At 35.1% G+C, this 18,222-nt stretch overlaps 2 protein-coding genes and 1 long non-coding RNA gene across 14 annotated transcripts; 1 reads left to right on the forward strand and 2 right to left on the reverse strand.

Annotated features, from left to right (window-relative positions):
- Positions 1-1,922: 1,922 nt before the first annotated feature.
- On the forward strand, positions 1,923-5,459 carry LOC124207076 (trichohyalin-like). 9 transcript variants are annotated; one of them, XM_046604361.1, is made up of 12 exons: positions 1,923-2,173; positions 2,233-2,548; positions 2,616-2,672; positions 2,750-2,965; positions 3,053-3,214; positions 3,294-3,494; positions 3,582-3,743; positions 3,814-4,023; positions 4,111-4,574; positions 4,648-4,834; positions 4,889-5,179; positions 5,237-5,459. In XM_046604361.1, the coding sequence occupies exons 1-9, from the start codon at positions 2,039-2,041 to the stop codon at positions 4,299-4,301; spliced, it is 1,650 nt and encodes a 549-aa protein (XP_046460317.1). In that variant the 5' UTR covers positions 1,923-2,038; the 3' UTR covers positions 4,302-4,574; positions 4,648-4,834; positions 4,889-5,179; positions 5,237-5,459. The 9 variants fall into 9 exon arrangements, with proteins under 9 accessions (XP_046460317.1, XP_046460320.1, XP_046460322.1 ...); XM_046604362.1 differs by having other exon boundaries at positions 1,929-2,173; positions 3,285-3,494; positions 3,823-4,023; XM_046604358.1 differs by having other exon boundaries at positions 1,930-2,173; positions 3,285-3,494.
- A 1,326-nt stretch (positions 5,460-6,785) lies between these two features.
- On the reverse strand, positions 6,786-10,874 carry LOC124207071. 3 transcript variants are annotated; one of them, XM_046604336.1, is made up of 13 exons: positions 10,149-10,873; positions 9,685-10,068; positions 9,512-9,628; positions 9,200-9,438; positions 8,916-9,127; positions 8,757-8,853; positions 8,356-8,703; positions 8,176-8,293; positions 8,016-8,107; positions 7,728-7,956; positions 7,473-7,664; positions 7,218-7,406; positions 6,968-7,143 (listed from the first exon to the last, which is right to left on the reverse strand). In XM_046604336.1, exons 1-13 carry the CDS (start codon positions 10,480-10,482, stop codon positions 7,103-7,105), a joined length of 2,592 nt encoding a protein of 863 aa, XP_046460292.1. In that variant the 5' UTR covers positions 10,483-10,873; the 3' UTR covers positions 6,968-7,102. The 3 variants fall into 3 exon arrangements, with proteins under 3 accessions (XP_046460291.1, XP_046460290.1, XP_046460292.1); XM_046604335.1 differs by having other exon boundaries at positions 6,786-7,406; positions 9,685-10,065; positions 10,149-10,874; XM_046604334.1 differs by having other exon boundaries at positions 6,786-7,406.
- A 4,654-nt stretch (positions 10,875-15,528) lies between these two features.
- On the reverse strand, positions 15,529-17,797 carry LOC124207084. Of its 2 annotated transcripts, XR_006879743.1 has the most exons (5): positions 17,062-17,797; positions 16,736-17,001; positions 16,385-16,646; positions 16,217-16,309; positions 15,529-16,144 (listed from the first exon to the last, which is right to left on the reverse strand). It is a non-coding gene; the product is annotated as an uncharacterized LOC124207084 (long non-coding RNA). The 2 variants fall into 2 exon arrangements; XR_006879742.1 differs by having other exon boundaries at positions 16,385-17,001.
- Between the last annotated feature and the right edge of the window lie 425 nt (positions 17,798-18,222).

Here is an 18,222-nt window from a genome sequence, read left to right on the forward strand (position 1 = left end):
TGGTTCAAACCCACTTTCAGCAAACAAATGACTTATGAAACAAATAGTCTCAATAATCATAAATTCCTACACTGATGTAATTAAATCGATTTTGCTCACGCTGGGCTATAACCATGACAATGTGTAAGTATGCACTATCCATCTGGTCACATCGTGACTTTATTATCATCTCCGTTGCTGGCAACCTAGCCTCCACATCTTGAGACAAACCTTTGTCTTAGTTAGGGGTCACCCATTCAGACAAAGGGTTTTCTCAAGATTAGTTTTATTTGTTTTCATTTTTTGTTTTTTTAATCTTTGAACTGATATTTTTCTTCGGAATTATAGAATTTTTTCACACCCTTTTTACGTCTTCTTTTATGTATCCACTTCCGAAAATGCTTCTTGAGACAAAGCTTTGTCTCAAGATTTTAAATGTGTTATTTTACCGAGCCAATTCATTTAAAGCTCTAGTGTTAATAAATAGAGTAGTTGGACATCCTGCGTTGCGCATTCTCCGCAAATGCGAAAATGAAATTTATGTCTTTGCTGGTCTGTGTCGCCTACAGCGTCTTATGGAGAAACAAACTTCTTTTCGTTGAAAAAGTTGTTTTCTTACCTGTAACTTTGATTTTTCCCCTTTTCTTCCTAACAGTGAGTACTTTATTCATTTCTCTATTAACTAATTTTTATTTCTATCCCCAATTCCAACTGGTTAATTTTTAATTAATTTCTGTATGTGACTGATTTTTTTTTTTTCTTGAAGCAGGAGAATTTCGTTTTTTGCGTGGTCGATTCTGTCTAGAAACGTCTAGAAACGTCTGCTACAGAAGACGAACAAATAAACCAGTCAAAAACCAAAATTAATTAAAAATGAACGTGATTGCATCGGGGATGGAAATACAAGTTAGGTAATAAAGAAATGAATAATGTATTCACTGTTTGGAAGAAAAGTGGGAAATCAGAGTCATAGATAAGAAAACTATTTTTTTACCGAGGAGAAGTTAGTTTTCCCATAAGACGCTGTAGGCGACACAGACCAACTTGGACAAAAATTTGATTTTCGCATTTGCGGAGAAAGCGCAACGCAGGATGTCCAACTACTCTATAGCTTGGAAAAACAGGTGTTTTTACATGTAAAAAATTACCGAAAACAATTTGATTTTTGGTATCTTGCATTCAATTGTTGAGAGAATTATTTGTTTCATTATGGATTGAAATATATGAGTTTGTTTGGTCGTAAAATACCGTGGTGTATTGTTGATGCTCTGACATATTCACGTATGCATTGAATGTGAGGTTTTCGTAGTCTGTTATAAAAAATCTTTAAAAAGTATATGTGTGGAAGTGTATATAATTATATTGTGATATTTATTACTGCAATTGTGCTTACAGCATCTTGAGACATCGGTTTTTCTGAAGTTGATATACTATGTGAATAATTACTTTTCTCAATTTTCAAACGACTTTAAATTTTTCTGCAAATAAATAACTTACTTACTTTATAACGCTTATAAATAAACGGCATTATACATTTTTATTTGGTTTTGTCAGTAATTTTCGTTGCGTAGCAGTTCGAATTTCCAAACAAAAATTTAAATTGAATATTTATCGGAACACGGTGAACGAACGCTTTTAGCGGGGGAAATCCGGAAATGGCGGATGTACAGTTCTACACACTCCAGATTACCAGGTTCGCCGACTTTCCCAGTTGATTGTTCGAACGACCGTAGCGCCCCAAGTGTTCAGTCACATACAGAAAAGATGGTATTGAAAATTTTTTTGAAACTTGTATCTCAAAATTCTTTGTTTCATTCCTTTTTTATTATGAATAATACGTACATTTTTTACTATTGTATATTTATGTAGTATTAAGCTATTATCTTCAATTTGACGATATTATTTCAACTCGCAATTACGCAACTCCACTATTTGCGTATGTGATAATCGCCATTACTTGTTTGGATGCTGTTTATCATAACTTCGGTTCTTGATTTTCTGATCTCAAAAATCAATTTCTCTTCTAAAATTCTCGATCAACTATTAAGTGTAATCTGCAATGGAATCGAATGACCATTGTGAACTAGATCAAAGTGAAATGGTTAAGAGACTTAAAAAGAAAAAGAAAACTCTCGGAAGAGTTTTGTCAAAAAAAAAAGACAAAGCAAAAAAAGAAAGATTGGCAGCGATAAAGGTATGAATTTACAAACTGTTGGCTGATACTTAGATTGAAATTTTTTTTGGAAACTTTAGATTAAGTATGGGAATGTTACAAAGAAAAAGTCTTGTGGACCTCCAGCTGATTGGGATTTGCACTGGGGTAGTATGAGTGAAAAAGAGCAAAGAAATCTCTCTAGGCGTCAAAGTCATGCAGTAGCATCATTGTTAAAAAAGATGGAGGACATGGAAACCCAATTTGGAGCCAGTATTTTGGCAAACATACGTTTCCCAAATGGATCACAACAATCACTTTATACAATGAAAGTTGGTGAAGGAATCAAGTTTGCTGAAAGTAGTGAAGGCTTGTTGTTTATTTCATCCTTCAAACGTTACTTCAATAAGATTCAGAGTAACAAATATAGTTTGTCTTTAAAATTTCAGTATTTATTGATCATAATTTTGTCGACACTTTATAGAAAGGAGAATGGAGACTGTAGAGGAAGTAAGAGGACTTTCCACGAAGAAAAAAAAGTGTAAGGCTAAATTTATCTGTCAATTCTTCTATAAATATTTTTAATATTATTCAATCTACATTTCTTTTTTCTTAAAGGTTTTGCAGACAAACAGCTAAGGAAGGAGCTCCGAAAGGATAAGACTACAACTCTACCTGAATATTCAGATTCAGAATCAGCACATGAATTAAAGAGTGATGAAGAAGAAAATAGTGTTCAAGAAGGAAATAGTCGTCAAGAAGTAAACAGTGATCAAGAAAGAAGAATTGAGACTGTAGAGGAAGTAAGAGGACTTTCCACGACGAAAAAAAAGTGTAAGGCTATAATTTATCTGTCAATTCTTCTACATATATTTGAAATATGTGAAATGTTATTCCATCTACATTTATTTTTTCTTAAAGGTTTTGCAGACAAACGACCAAGGAAGGAGCTCCGAAAGGATAAGACTACAACTCTACCTGAATATTCAGATTCAGAATCAGCACATGAATTCAAGAGTGATCAAGAAAGAAGAATTGAGACTGTAGAGGAAGTAAGAAGACTTTCCACGAAGAACAAAAAGTGTAAGGCATCTGTCAATTCTTCTATATATATTTGAAATATTATTCAATCTACATTCCTTTGTTCTTAAATGTTTTGCAGACAAACGACTAAGGAAGGAGCTCCGAAAGGGTAAAACTACAACTCTACCTGAACATTCAGAATCAGGAAATGAATTCAAGAGTGATGAAGAAGGAAATAGTTGTGAAGAAGTAAACAGTGGACAAGAAGTAAACAGTGATCAAGAAAGAAGAATTGAGACTGTAGAGGAAGTAAGAGGACTTTCCACGACGAAAAAAAAGTGTAAGGCTATAATTTATCTGTCAATTCTTCTACATATATTTGAAATATGTGAAATGTTATTCCATCTACATTTATTTTTTCTTAAAGGTTTTGCAGACAAACGACCAAGGAAGGAGCTCCGAAAGGATAAGACTACAACTCTACCTGAATATTCAGATTCAGAATCAGCACATGAATTCAAGAGTGATCAAGAAAGAAGAATTGAGACTGTAGAGGAAGTAAGAAGACTTTCCACGAAGAACAAAAAGTGTAAGGCATCTGTCAATTCTTCTATATATATTTGAAATATTATTCAATCTATATTTCATTTTTCTTAAAGGTTTTGCAGACAAACGACTAAGGAAGGAGCTCCGAAAGGATAAGACTACAACTCTACCTGAACATTCAGAATCAGGAAATGAATTCAAGAGTGATGAAGAAGGAAATAGTCGTCAAGAAGTAAACAGTGGACAAGAAGTAAACAGTGATCAAGAAAGAAGAATTGAGACTGTAGAGGAAGTAAGAGGACTTTCCATGATGAACAAAAAGTGTAAGGCTATAATTTATCTGTCAATTCTTTTATATATATTTCAAATATTATTCAATCTACATTTCTTTTTTCTTAATGGTTTTGCAGACAAACGACAAAGAAAGGAGCTCCTAAAGGGTAAGACTACAACTCTACCTGAACATTCACAATTAGAAGGAAAGGTTAGTCGTCAAGAAGATCAACTTTTGCCGTCAACCCCCATGATGCAGCCAATAGTTCTTGTAAAAAAGTTGGATTTGTCTCTTATTAATTCCCTCATTAATAATTGGAAAAAATAAAGTGTGTTTGGGATTTTGTATTCGTTAAATGAATCAAACTTATTTTCAGAATTGGCGGTTAAACTGTCATGTTTACTTTGAGGTCGCGACATCTATTATTCATATCATAGTTCAGTATCCTTCAATAAATTCCGAGGGGGGTGCTTGGAAAATGAAGACATCTGTCGGATCCCAAGTAAACTCTTTGAAAATATTTCGCGCAAACTTGATGCATTGCAGACGCAAACTTGACGTGTAGACCGAAAAGGTAATCATAACAACTCAGAACAGCAGGTAATTGTTTGACTATTTACAACATGGCGTTTTCATATTGTTTAATGGTTTTTAACAACGTGATTTTGAATAGATGCTAAATGATTTTGCTTTCGGTTTTGACTTGGCGTCTCATTCCTAGACTGTTTGTGAATGGGCTTTTAACATTCTTCAAAGTCATTCAAGGATTCAAGGAGGAATTGAACAAGAAACTGGAAGAAGAAAGCAAGAAAACAATTCATTCAAGATCTGAAACGCAAGAATTTATCCAGCAACTGACGGTATAAATACGTGTTAGTCAAAACGACGCCATTTTATTTAATTTTTTGTTGTAGGCCTAGACATATGTCAACAAATGTTGGAGGAGACAACGACCAAAATGGAGGATCTTTGTAATCAGTTGTCGATTTAGAATGAACATGATAGAGATCTTGACAGGAAGACTCGTAGAGCAGAATACATATTGGCTGGCCAAGCAATTAATATCTGATATGGAAAAACAAATTGCTGATCTCAAGTTTCAGTTGTCTGAAAAGGCTATTGAACTCCAGTGTAAGAAAAAGAAGATTGAAGAAACTGTGAATGCCTTGAAAGACTTGTCGCTACATTCTCATAGCAATGAACAGGTATTTTTAGAAACATTTTAAAGGAAACTAACACTTAAGTTATCATTTTGATTTTAGTTGGCCATTGTCGAAGAAAGCAATCGCGAACTTTAGGGCAAATTTGATGAAAAGGCCCAGGAACTTGAAGCTGCTCTTGTTTGTCGAGAAAATTCACAGCGATTAAAAGACGATCTCGATAAGGAAGTTGCTGATCTCAAATATGCCAGCTTATGTCAAAGTCAATAGAACTCCAGTAGAAGTTCTTTTAGAAATCTTTATAATAAACTGGCTTTTACATATGTATGCTCGCGTTTTGTGTAAATTAGTTTATCTATAATGTTAGAAAAAACGGCCTAAAAATAGAAGAAAGCGTCACACTTGAACTGCAATACAGGCAATTTTCAAATTTTGAGGTGGTTGAACTAATCGGAACTAATGCTAATGCGTCATAAGCGGATAAGAAAGTTAATGAATGCATGATTCAATGCTAGCATCAATCTTTTATTAGGCTCATCATAATGAAATCCACTTTAATTAAGGAGCGTGTCTCCCGTTCGACCTGTTTTTTTTAAATTTCTCATCAGATATTCAAATTACCCGCTATTCAAAAATGGCCTTCAGCTGCTAGTAGCTGATTGGCCGTTAATCATTTACATTTTTTCATAATAAAAACACCCTATAAAATTGATTATTATGCACCACTAGATGCACTGTTCTACGAGGATTCCAAAAATCATAATTTTAAAGAAAAATAACAACGATAAATGCCCAAACGAGCATGTCAAAGTTTCGTTGTTTTGACTCATCCCCCCTCCTCCCAGATTTGGGCCAAAATTTTAAACTCTGATTGCGTCTAAATTATTGATCAAAACTTGAAAAATTTAACAGAAATGGATAGGTCTTGCTGAGACCTATCGTTTGGTGTAAAAATTGAATTGGAAAAAGTAAACAGAAAAATTTTTCGAACAAGTTTCTATTTTTTCGTTTTTTCGGTTCAGCGCAGTATTCATCTTAACTGAAAAAAACCAAAAAGTAGAACTCGTTCTGAAATTTTTTTGTGATGAGTTTTTTACACACAATTTTTACATCAAACGATAGATCTCAGCTAGACGTATCCATTTCTATTAAATTTTTAAAGTTTTGACCAATAATTTAGTCGCAATTTAATTTTTTAATTTTTGCCTAAATCTAGGGGGAGGGGTGATGAGTCAAAACAACGAAACTTTGACATGCTCGTTTGGGCATTTATCGTTGTTATTTTTCTTTAAAATTATGATTTTTGGAATCCTCGTAGAACAGTGCATCTAGTGGTGCATAATAATCAATTTTATAGGGTGTATTTATTATAAAAAAATGTAAATGATTAACGGCCAATCAGCTGCTAGCAGCTGAAGGCCATTTTGATTGGGGGTAAATTCGAATGTTTGATGATAAATTTAAAAAAAGCTCATAAGGCAGACACAAACTTACAACATATGGAGTTGATTATGATGAGCCTAATGAACAGATTGATAATATAGGGTTTGTAATGTATTACTTCACTTACTTTTCCACTTATGGCGCATTAGTTCAACCGGCTTTATTGTATTACCTCTCATTGATGTTCAACCGTGATGATATTAAAGACGGAGCAAGAAATTTTTTAATTTTTAGCACGGTATATTCTGACATCACATATCTTTTCAGTACAAAACGCACCAACGATAGAATTCATCTTATTAACGTGATACATTTTGTTTTATTCGGAACCGTGTTTTACAATCTGACGTAGCTTAATTTTGTTCGCTATCAGTAAACTCGAATGATTCCTGGCTTTCTTCTTCAGTGTCTTCATCCAATTCATCGGAATCTTCGGTCAGCGAGCTTTCAAAGTCATGTGGTTCCTCAGAAGTGTAAGACTCGAGGTCACTTTCAACCTCTCCTGCAGAATGAACTTCAATTGCTTCAAATTGGGTGAGACGAATAAAGTCGGCTTCTGAATACAGCTGAAATGTTTCCAGAGACTCTTGAATCTTAACATCTAATCTGGCGATTTCACATCGCATCAAGATTGCTTTACCAGCTATAAACTCATTAGTTTCCTCGCATGAAACGTTCTGGTCAATGAGATTTCTATTCAAGGAGGAGCGAGTTGAGTCAAGGTACAAGATATACTCTTTCATCTCCATTTTGCAGAGCGTGATCTCCTCCTCGGCTCTTTGCAGTAGCATCCAAGCATCAACGAGTTCATACTTCTGACTAAGTGACACTGTTTACCAAGAACAATTAGATAACATTGCGTACCACTAGTGCAGAAAAAAAATAAAGAACTTACAAGTTGAAGATTCATTCTCTGAATCATCTTCGGAGTTGACATCCCAGGGGAAAATGCCCTTCTCAAAGTCATCCATCGAAATTATTCCATGTATTGCTCTGTATTTTGAATTAATTAGTGAAAGTAATTTCACAGCTTTTCCTTTAAGTTTAGTTAACACTCCCCGGAACTTCGTACGAGTCTTGCAGGATTCTAATTGTAATTTTACAATTAACTGTGGAAAATTATAAGTAAGATTATTTTCTGTAAAGTCACCGGCTTGAGTGGAGATAAAAATAGAGACATTCTTCATTTGAATGAAAAGCCCCTCAAGGTTTCGTTTCAGCTTATTAAAAGGAGTCTTTCTGTTTTGTCGTGATCCAAGATTAGCCAGGGCTTTTGTTTTCAATTCTTTTAAGATTTCTGGAAGATCTTCAATGTTACACTGATTGGAGTTCAACAGAGAGGTCAATTTTTCATTATATACCGCTACACACTTCGAAGCCTTTACGAAAAAAAAAATTACCTATAAATAGTTATACACATTTTTTAAAAAATTTATACCCTTTTTAATCGTTTACTGAGAATCGAAGGCATTCTTTCAATTTTACCCCAGTTCCAGTACAGAATTGCAGCAGAAAGTAAATCCATCCGGTCTAAGAACATACAATCGTAAATCAACGAAGAATAATAATGGATGGGAATGTAATGGGGAATGACTTACTTGCTTTGCTCATATGCTTCGTTACATAACCATACAGAGACAGTTTAGAAAAAACTTGCTCGTGCTCCTCACCAACAGTGAGACCAGCTCCTTTCTGCCAGTGGGGATTATAGAGAATCTAGAACTTCAAAAATTGAATAAATCTGTAACTGAACTGTAACTGACACATTACGGTATCACCTGACACGGCCAATGATGAGCTTTGGCGTGCATTCTGGGTAAAATGCCTTTCATTTTACTTGTCATCTGCTGATACTCCGGAAAAGCTATAGCCACTTTTCTTACAAATTTTTCGTATCTGCAAATGACATCATTGCAGAAAAATTTGCAGTTCAATCCAAATACAAGTTTTTGGAGAAATAAAGTGTATGTCATAGATTCCCCTTCGTGCATGTTGATTGCACCCAGCCCTATTCCATGACGGCAGACACTGAGAAGAAGACCGGTCTCATCGGATTTTGACCTTTTACAAGAATCCACCTTCGCAGCTTTAAAAGCTGAGCCTCCGCACATCTCCTTTTTTTGTGTCTGAAGAAAAAAATTCCTTTAATCAGCTGTGTTAAATAATTAAATATTATTACTTTTTTTATTTTGGTGTAAATTCTGTTTCGAAAATTTGCTACGTCCTTGTCCGATTTAATTACCAAGTCACCAAACCTCAGTGCTTCTTCTTGGATGCTAGATATCAAATTAAAGTTATCAATTGTATAAATGGATTCTTTAATTAACTAAAAATAAACCTTTCTCTTTCGTTTTGTGGATTTAGAACCTTTCCAGCAGAGGCATGGCGTTTCAACTTGACATTCCCGTCTGAAGAGCCCATTACGGGAGATTTCCCACAAGGGGGACAAGACACTGTGCTCATATTCTTTATTTTCACCTTGATATTTAAGCGACAAAGCTCCCATTCCTTAAAGGCCCTTGAGAACAAAGGGTCATTCACAATTGGACTCTAAATAACAAAAAAAATTATGATTTACTTTTTTATGAATCATATAGCTTATTTAAATTCTAAACAATTTACTCTCCCAGATTCCTTTGAAATTTCTTCTATAGTATTGATAAACATTTTTTCAGAATTCAAAGGGGATTTATGCCTCAGATGATACCACATAGCAAATAATTCTTCGCAAAACAGATAACTGATAGATGTTGTGGCACGTGCAGGCCAAAATCCAGAAAAAATATAGTCGTTTTTGTCAGCGTCTGTTATCTCTCTGCAATCCTTGCACAAGAAGCTTGCAGCTCTTAAATCAAAACGGCCTTTTTTAAATAAGAAAGTAAAATGTTTTATCATTAGACCAGATATATACATAGAAAATAAAACATCAAATACCTTGATGCATAACAACTGCTATTTGAAGATTTGGGTCAGGGTTAGGTATGAGTTTCATATTTCCTTTGCCGCTACATTTCACACACTGAGTTGGAACAAAACAAGGAACACAAATATCTAAAAAAAAATGAAGTTGAAAAATATGAAATACATTTGGTTTAAAAATACATCACCTTTCAATACAGATTTCCAATCTTTGTCCCAAAACTCACAAGGTTTCAATGGCTGCAAAATTTCCTTATTGACCAAATATCTATGGTGAAATGGTTGTCGACAATGCAAAACATCATCACAATCCCAGCACAGGTGATTTTTGCAGGTCATGCATCGAACAGCAGCTAACTCCAAAACTTTTTGACATACATTACAACAAGTATTTCTGAAAGGTTGCTTTGAGACATAACTTTCAAAAATGTCAGTTCGAACATTTTCCCATTCTTTTCTCTGATCACATTGCCTTTCTTGCCAAGTTTTCCTTACGAACTGGTTTCTTGAAGCAGCTCTAAAGTCTTCTTTTAAATTTTCAATCAGTTTTTGGTGAACTTCATCTAACTCTTCTGAAACAAAAAATAAATTATAACGTAAATATTAAGAGACCACTATGTTTGGAGGAGACACATTTATTAGAATTACATACCAAATAGAGGAGAAGTATCTGTGAGTTGTTGGTGAATTTGAGAGGTTGTGGCAGAAACCATTTCATGGCAATTAACGTTACCAATTTTATTATTTGAACATTTTTCTTTTTTTTCACGTTTCCTACCAGTATAGTTAAATGTTTTCCCACCAACCTTGCTGTTAATATTCCTTTTTGTTTTTTTTCGATTGTTTTTTTGTTTTTCAACAACTTGTCTGTCAGCTAAAGATTCTCTTGTATATTTACGTTTTCCCTTCTTAGACCTGGAAAAATTAACATCTATTTCCTCGCAAGGTTCATCACTTGAATTTGAAGTTTCACATTTTTTATCCATAATGTTTAGATAACAAATTCAATCAAATGTGTTTCGAAATGACAGAAATCAATTAAAGGATATTCATAGGAATATTCCACTTTGAATATGTCCGTTAGGTGGCACCATACAGTGACAATGTAAATAAACGAGATAGGAAAAACAATGGATTTAGTATTTCTATAATTATTTTTTATTTACTTTTTAACAGTATTTCGATATTTACAAAATAAAAACCTGCATAAATTTTGTTTCTAGGTAGGGGTTCTATCTCGTTTCATTTTATAAAAGATTCAAAGTGTTAAACTCACTTCCTAACATCTCATAAGATGGCGCAGTACCTCTTAGACGTATAGGATAGGTTCATAGCCTACTTAAATGAGTAGCCTATTAGTACAGTCATTTTAGCATTTTCACCCAACACAAATTTTTAAAAGCGATTTTTTAATGAGCATTATTAATATCAACGTTTTATTACTCTGTGTAAAACCCGCCCAAGAAAAAATAAAGGGATTATAATAAAAAATCTGTTTAAAAATTAACTTTTTGGTTTATGGTGTCTTTCTATTGAAAATTTTAAATTTTCAGTTTTTGTAATCAACAAACCCGCTGGGGGCTTCTTGTTGCAAAAGTTGCAGCGGCTATGACAAGAATTCCCCCCCCCCCCCCAGCGGGTGTGTTGATTACTAAAACTGAAAATGACGATTGGGGGGGGGGGTCTCTAAAAACACGAATAACTTAAAGAAATATCGGTCTCGCCTTCAAAAAACTAATAGAAACTTGAAGTAGAAGAAACAATGAATAAAACGAGACTAAGTTTGTAATTTTAGGTCGTTTAGGTTACAAATGGGAGAGATTTTAAAACTGTCGTTTCCCCATAAGCGCCATGTTAAAACGCGCAAAGAAATTTTCGACGGCTCACCGATTTTTCAATAGATTTTCATTTTTTAAAATACTAAATTACATTGAAATTGAACCAAAATTGAAACTTAACTTAATCTTTTAATTCTCTTTAACCCTGTATTTTTAAAATTTAAAATAGAAAGACACCATAAACCAAAAAGTTAATTTTTAATCAGATTTTTTATTATGATCCCTTTATTTTTTCTTGGGTAGCTTTTACACAGAGAAAGAAAACGTTGATATAAATAATGCTCATTAAAAAAATCGCTTTTAACAATTTGCTTTGGGTAGAATCCCTTTTTTGGATAAAAGTGACTGTACTATATGGATAGGGTGAAAGTATAATGTAATTCTAAAAGTCTGAAATTCTATTTGCGAACTATTTTACAACCATGTTTTTCAATTTGAAAAAAAATATATTTCTTGGTTCTTATTTCGCTTACTATAACCACTTATCTCCCTTTAACAAAAAAAAATCAATTATGTTTAAAGGCAAAGGGTAAAAATTTCAACGAATAATAAAAATAATAAAGCAATTTATGATATTTAATCGTTTCAAATCAAAATGTTACCGAATTAAAAAAAATTAAATTTGAAGACAAAGCAGTTTCTCAAGAAAAATTAACATGAGAGACAATGGATATTCTCAAGATATAAACAGCAATATATTACAAATCTAAACGAATAGTAGGAATTGGTTTCATTTTAAATCATCTGTCATACCTGAATTATTTCAATCTATAGCTTACAGAATCGACCACGCAAAAAACGAAATTCTTCTGCTTCAAGAAAAAAAAAAAATCAGTCACATACAGAAATTAATTAAAAATTAACCAGTTGGAATTGGGGATAGAAATAAAAATTAGTTAATAGAGAAATGAATAAAGTACTCACTGTTAGGAAGAAAAGGGGAAAAATCAAAGTTACAGGTAAGAAAACAACTTTTTCAACGAAAAGAAGTTTGTTTCTCCATAAGACGCTGTAGGCGACACAGACCAGCAAAGACATAAATTTCATTTTCGCATTTGCGGAGAATGCGCAACGCAGGATGTCCAACTACTCTATTTATTAACACTAGAGCTTTAAATGAATTGGCTCGGTAAAATAACACATTTAAAATCTTGAGACAAAGCTTTGTCTCAAGAAGCATTTTCGGAAGTGGATACATAAAAGAAGACGTAAAAAGGGTGTGAAAAAATTCTATAATTCCGAAGAAAAATATCAGTTCAAAGATTAAAAAAACAAAAAATGAAAACAAATAAAACTAATCTTGAGAAAACCCTTTGTCTGAATGGGTGACCCCTAACTAAGACAAAGGTTTGTCTCAAGATGTGGAGGCTAGGTTGGTTGCTGGTGTAGTGGTTAAAGCATTGGATTGATGACTCAAAAGATGATGGTTCAAACCCACTCTCGGCAAAAAAGGCAGCAGCTAATCAATCATTTGGAATTTTGAACGTGTGGTAAATGTAAAAGACTATTGCTTTTTCATAGAAAACGATGTATTCCTTATTTAATGATCCGTTATTGGGAAAATAAAAAAAAAATTATATTAATTTATTCATCTTTGATAATAGTCATTTATTGGGAATATAACAAAAAAATTTAACAGCCATCTTGTCGCAACAAAGTAATAATATAATATTATACCAATATGTGGGTTATCGATTGAAGAATATTGTCGGAAAAAAATATTTTTCCAATAAAGACATGCTAGCTGGGTATATACAAGTTAGACACAACTGTCTGCATTACATTTTGCATTTCGAAAAAATAAAACCACATCAAATTAAAAAAATAGCAAATTTAAATATTTCATATTTAACTGTTTCATGAATAATTTAATGTTTGTGTGCTTACATCTTGCATAAATAACTTCTTTTTGCCAAGTACTGCAGAACTGGTCAATTCATTTCTATTGATTTCACATCGATATTGTCAAAGTTTTATTTTTCAATCAATTGCGATTGCGGTTATGCCAATAGATTTCTCACTATACTTATATCTTTTTAAAAGAGGCCATTCCTTTCCTGGATTCCGGTTTGGGTTGACCTGGAAAATATAACTGATTTGCACTTCTTTATGAGACTTGTTGAGCAGCTGGTTGGCTTGTCCCCCTCCGACAATGCGGTAGAGTGGCCGTTGTGTCTGCTCTCAGTTCTCGGAATCCTAACATATGGACGGCTAAACACGAAAATTTTTTGAGGATGTGAAAAGAGCGCAGGTAAACCTCTTATTCTGGAGAAAATTTACCTACATCGCGTAACAAATTCAGGTGGACGCATTGCGTGCATTTCGAACCACTATTAGTTATCATAAACGAAGAGAGCAAAAAAACTAACAAGGAGGTTTAAAAGTTTAAGTTACGTAAAATACAACAAATCTGGGTGGAGAATAGGATTATATAGTCCAACGAGCTACTTAAAAACCATAGCTATGGTCATGGCGGCTATGCGCCTCTCTACGCTATGTGCTGGGTGAGGCACATAGCGATTATTGAATTATATTCACAAAATTTGGTCCATCGGATTCGCAATAATCCATCCATCCATCACTAAACCAGTAGCAGTGATGGAGTGGGAGAAGGGTGATGGAGTCACATGGTCTACTTGCCGCCGATGCGAGACTGCAGTGGCCGTGTGGACATCTTGATCGGTTTGGACCATGCATCCCTAATCACTGCGAGCGAGTCTCGATATGGCAGAGATGACACCGTAATTACCTTGATCCCTCACCAAAATTTCAGCACTTAACCTATATTCATTTGGAAGTGATCAATTAAATTATATTTTGTGAATTACAGCAGGAGTTTTAGTCAGCACGCTCTACGACAAGATGTTGAACAGCAAACAACTTTGCCGTTTCCGGGTGCATCGGAGATTTCTAACGAGATTGCCGTCGTACAGCCTGGATCATCTTCGGATGCCGGACTGGAAGGAAGAGCTTCCATTAACCAGGCCATGGAAGAGTGACAAATTGGTTAGAATTGCCATCTGTTGTACATAAATTTTTTGTTCCATTTAAGTTTCAATTGGGTCGTAATCTCATTTATGAATTCATTATTCTGACTGTTCCAACTCTGGAATCACCTGCGTAAGCACGACAAAACTATTATTAAGTATATAAGTTATTTTTCGGGTATAATCGTAACACGGAATGATTAATACAGATTTTGTCATTTTATTACCCTTGCAAACGTCAGTGTTTTGGTTCTGCTGTGTTGCCTTTTCTTTTGTTACAATAAATTAGATCATGACAGTATAATTGATAGTCTACAGTGTATTCATCACTCACTGTGTCAACAGCTTTGTAATTAAACAAGAACATCAAAAGGTAGAAAACATTTTATTTTCAAGAGTTTATGCAAGGTGGTCTCGACCGTCGGTTTGGACCATGCATCCCTAATCACCGCGAGCGAGTCTCGATACGGCAGAGATGACAAACCGACCGCCTCAAAGACTTGGCTTGAATGGAAGCTGCAGGGAGCAGTGGCAACCATAACGGAACCGATATTGTTAGGATCGATCAACACGTGTAGGCGTCAGCTTATTGTACTTTTATACTAGCCGAGCAGATCCGACGATTCTGTGACACAGAGTCGTTCGGCACTGAATTCAAGTCGGAGTGTATTTCGGCTGAACACCAGAGAGTGGTGACAAAGTTGGAGACGGAAACGGAAAAAACTAAGTGTAGGATATGCGGCGCCCGTATTGTGGATCGATGACGTAACTCCTGAAATCCCTGATATGCCTGTCTGGCAAAAATATGCCAGACAGCTCACGCCAGAAGAAATTCAGTGAAGCCCAAGCAAGTATTTCCTTCCGCTCTTTGGAGTGCCGAAAGGCCGGGCGGCTGGATTTACGTCTTGTGTTTGATGCTGCCGCAAAACCGCACGGAAGATGTTTGAACGATTTTGTCACCAGTGTCTCTGCGTTTTAGAACCCCTTGCCTGCCGTTTTGATTTGCTTCAGAGAAGGAGAGAAATCATTTGTTACAAGTACCACCGTTGGAGCTCTCTGCGCACAAATTATTGGCGAGCCATGCACTCAAATGACCCTAAAGCCCTTTTAATTGGCTGGTGTTTCTTCTATGAACATATATTTTATTCTATTTCTTATTCCATTTTTGAATTTTTTTTATTTTTTTTTATATAAATAAGAAAAAATGTTCATTTGAATGATTCTGTATTGATAATTCTTTATTGAAATAAATAAATGAATGAATATATTACTCGTGTTTCAAAATTGTTCACACGTTGTGTTTCAAAATTGTTCACACATTGTGTTTCAGGTTAGGCTTGAATACTTTATAACACGACCGAATCTTGAACGAGTCGAAGTGGTTCTTCCTCGGTAACAGAATGCTCTTGGATGTTTTCTTTGTCTGCCTTATCCTCTTTGTTCTTGTTTTCCCGTTGGATCCTGCGTTTAACTGTAAGGGCGTGTAGCAGGAATGTTACTTGGGTGTTGGGTTACTTCCTTCAATGGAAGTAAACGACGTTTAACTGCATCTTTCTTGTTCTCCTTATCTTTTTTCTTCATGTAATCTTCTTCAATCTTTCTGATTTCTGGTAAATCTATCAAGATCCGTGTACAGTATCTTGCATAAAAACTGGGACAGCCGCTAGGTGGTTCTTACGAGTATCCTGCGTAGAACCCCAAAAGCTGTCCAAGTTTCCATGCAGGATACGATACTTCCTAATTTACCAGACGCCCTGCGTGAACCCTTGGATGGTATTACCTTGGAAAACGGTCGAATATTCTCCAGAATCTCACATCATCACCTTAAAAAATGTTTAATGATCAAATGGAATTGAAATCGGTGAAGTTTATGATTACTGTTGTCTTTATCATACCGTTTGTGGAATTTACGTTGTTTATCTCAATTGCTGAACCAGCGGAAGCCTCATCGGTGACGTCTTTAGTGGTGGTTGTAGGCTGAGTTGGATCTAAGAAACGAAACAAAATATTGAGGAATGCTAAGAAACACTAAGCGTCAAATACAAAATGCATTATTTAACTACCTGGTCTATCCGTTACTCGACTAGGAGTGAATTGAGACGAAGTAATTCCATTTCTATTAAACGGCCAAATTCCATGATTTTTTAAATCCTGCAATGATGTTTTCGGCAACAATTTTGGTGCCAAATGGAACTTGTGAAAGAGCGGCAATATCTTTTATTCCAATGTGTTGACCAGGATTAGCTTGTAATCACTCATTTAGGCTGTGTCCCAATGCCCGATTGAATGGGAAATACACTGAAACGTCAAGAGGTTGCAGTTTGTCTGAACAGTGCGGGGAAAGTTAGTAAGATAATCCCATTTTCTTTTGCAAATTTCACACATGGAAATTCAAGGCGACTGGAATGAATTACCATTAGCTGTAATACTGGATCCTTCTTTGTGGCCTTCACGTGGTATTGGAAATGAATTAAGCTTTCGGGAAAATTTCCCCCAGTCACCCAACCAGATTCATGATATAATCCTAATAACGATCAAACGACAGTGCCTAGTAACAGATTGGGATTTGGTTTCTTGCAAGGAAAGACGAATATTGGTGGAATCGTAGAACCACTGGCACTAACAAATACTAGCATAGTTATACATTTTACCCTCTCTCCGCAGAAACTGTTTCCTGAACCTAATAAAGAATTAACGTTAGAGTAACTTTTCAACAACTAATTATCTATTTATTCATTACCTGTTTCCTTCCTGTTGGTGTTATGACTTCTATCGGTGGCATAACTGTATGGTTTCCGGTTTCATCTCAATTCCGATCCCTGTGTGCTGGAAATTTGTGCTTGACGCATAATTCGTCTAATTTCTCGTAGAATATTTGCACAACAGGCTCATTACATCCAGCAGCGCGGTTTTGACTGGTGGCTTCTGGTTTCCTTGTTGACAACGACTGATTACGTTTTAAAAAACCTCCCAGCCACTCTTTTGACGCCTCTTCTTTTTCTTTCCAACTTTCAGGAATATTAAGATTATTTGCAATTGCATATGACAACGCTAGCTTCTTTGTCTCTTTTGTAGAGAGGCTATGATTGAAAAGGCAGCATTCCTTTAAATACGAAACAAGCTGGCCTTCTTGTTTGGAAGTGAATATTTTAAGGTGATGATCTTGTCTATTGATAGATGTGGCCGCCATGACACTCGCATAAGTATGCTGTGATTTTTTAAAAAAACACAGTAGATTTCTTGACATTGTAAATTTCTGGACCTTTTATAGTTGTGCAGCGTCCACTAAGAACATCTGTGACAGCAGAATAAACCATGAATGGTTTTGCAGGTAGATTTTCAGTTCCAACGATGCTTTTTAGTTTGAATTGTTCAAGTAGCTTACAATATATTCTTTATCCTGAATAGTTTGACTGCGCAAACACTCTGAGTGATAAGCTGCAGGAAACCTTGAATGTCGCTGTTGAGGCACCAGCAGGATTTGATGTTCTCTTATCCATTCTGTGTCAAAAATTGGAGTACAGTGTCTTGGGTCTGTCAACTTTCTACGTTGCTTTATCTCTTCCAGACTAAAAGATAGACTAAAAGAAATATAACAATGGCAAAGCATTCAATTATTAAATATGTTTGCAGAAACTTGCAGTGCTAAGCTGAAATTTACCGCCAAGAATTGTGACTCGACTACGGGTCTACCTGATTCAGATGACGGCTATGAGGATGACTATGTGGTAAGCAATTGAATATCATCAAAATTATTTCGGCACCTCCACTGATCCTCCGACTTCTTTAGCTTGAAGATGTTGTGATTTGAGTATCCGACCACATTCAACGATCGGCTAAAGCCTCATTTGGCACTGCATAGGGAGGAGATGGGTTGTATGAATGAGTTGCAAGAGACCTT

This window comes from Daphnia pulex, chromosome 11, assembly GCF_021134715.1.
Source record: "Daphnia pulex isolate KAP4 chromosome 11, ASM2113471v1".
In the NCBI taxonomy this organism is placed as follows: Eukaryota; Metazoa; Arthropoda; class Branchiopoda; order Diplostraca; family Daphniidae; genus Daphnia; species Daphnia pulex.

Coding starts and splice junctions, on each gene's coding strand:
- LOC124207076 (XM_046604358.1), top strand. CDS start 2,039: ATGGAATCGAATGACCATTGTGAACTAGATCAAAGTGAAATGGTTAAG. Junction 2,673..2,749: donor TTCCACGAAGAAAAAAAAGT/GTAAGGCTAAAT, acceptor TTTTTCTTAAAG/GTTTTGCAGACAAACAGCTA. Junction 3,215..3,284: donor TTCCACGAAGAACAAAAAGT/GTAAGGCATCTG, acceptor TTGTTCTTAAAT/GTTTTGCAGACAAACGACTA.
- LOC124207071 (XM_046604334.1), bottom strand. CDS start 10,482: ATGGATAAAAAATGTGAAACTTCAAATTCAAGTGATGAACCTTGCGAG. Junction 9,629..9,684: donor TTGGAAATCTGTATTGAAAG/GTGATGTATTTT, acceptor ATTTTTTTTTAG/ATATTTGTGTTCCTTGTTTT. Junction 7,957..8,015: donor TCAGTAAACGATTAAAAAGG/GTATAAATTTTT, acceptor TTTTTCGTAAAG/GCTTCGAAGTGTGTAGCGGT.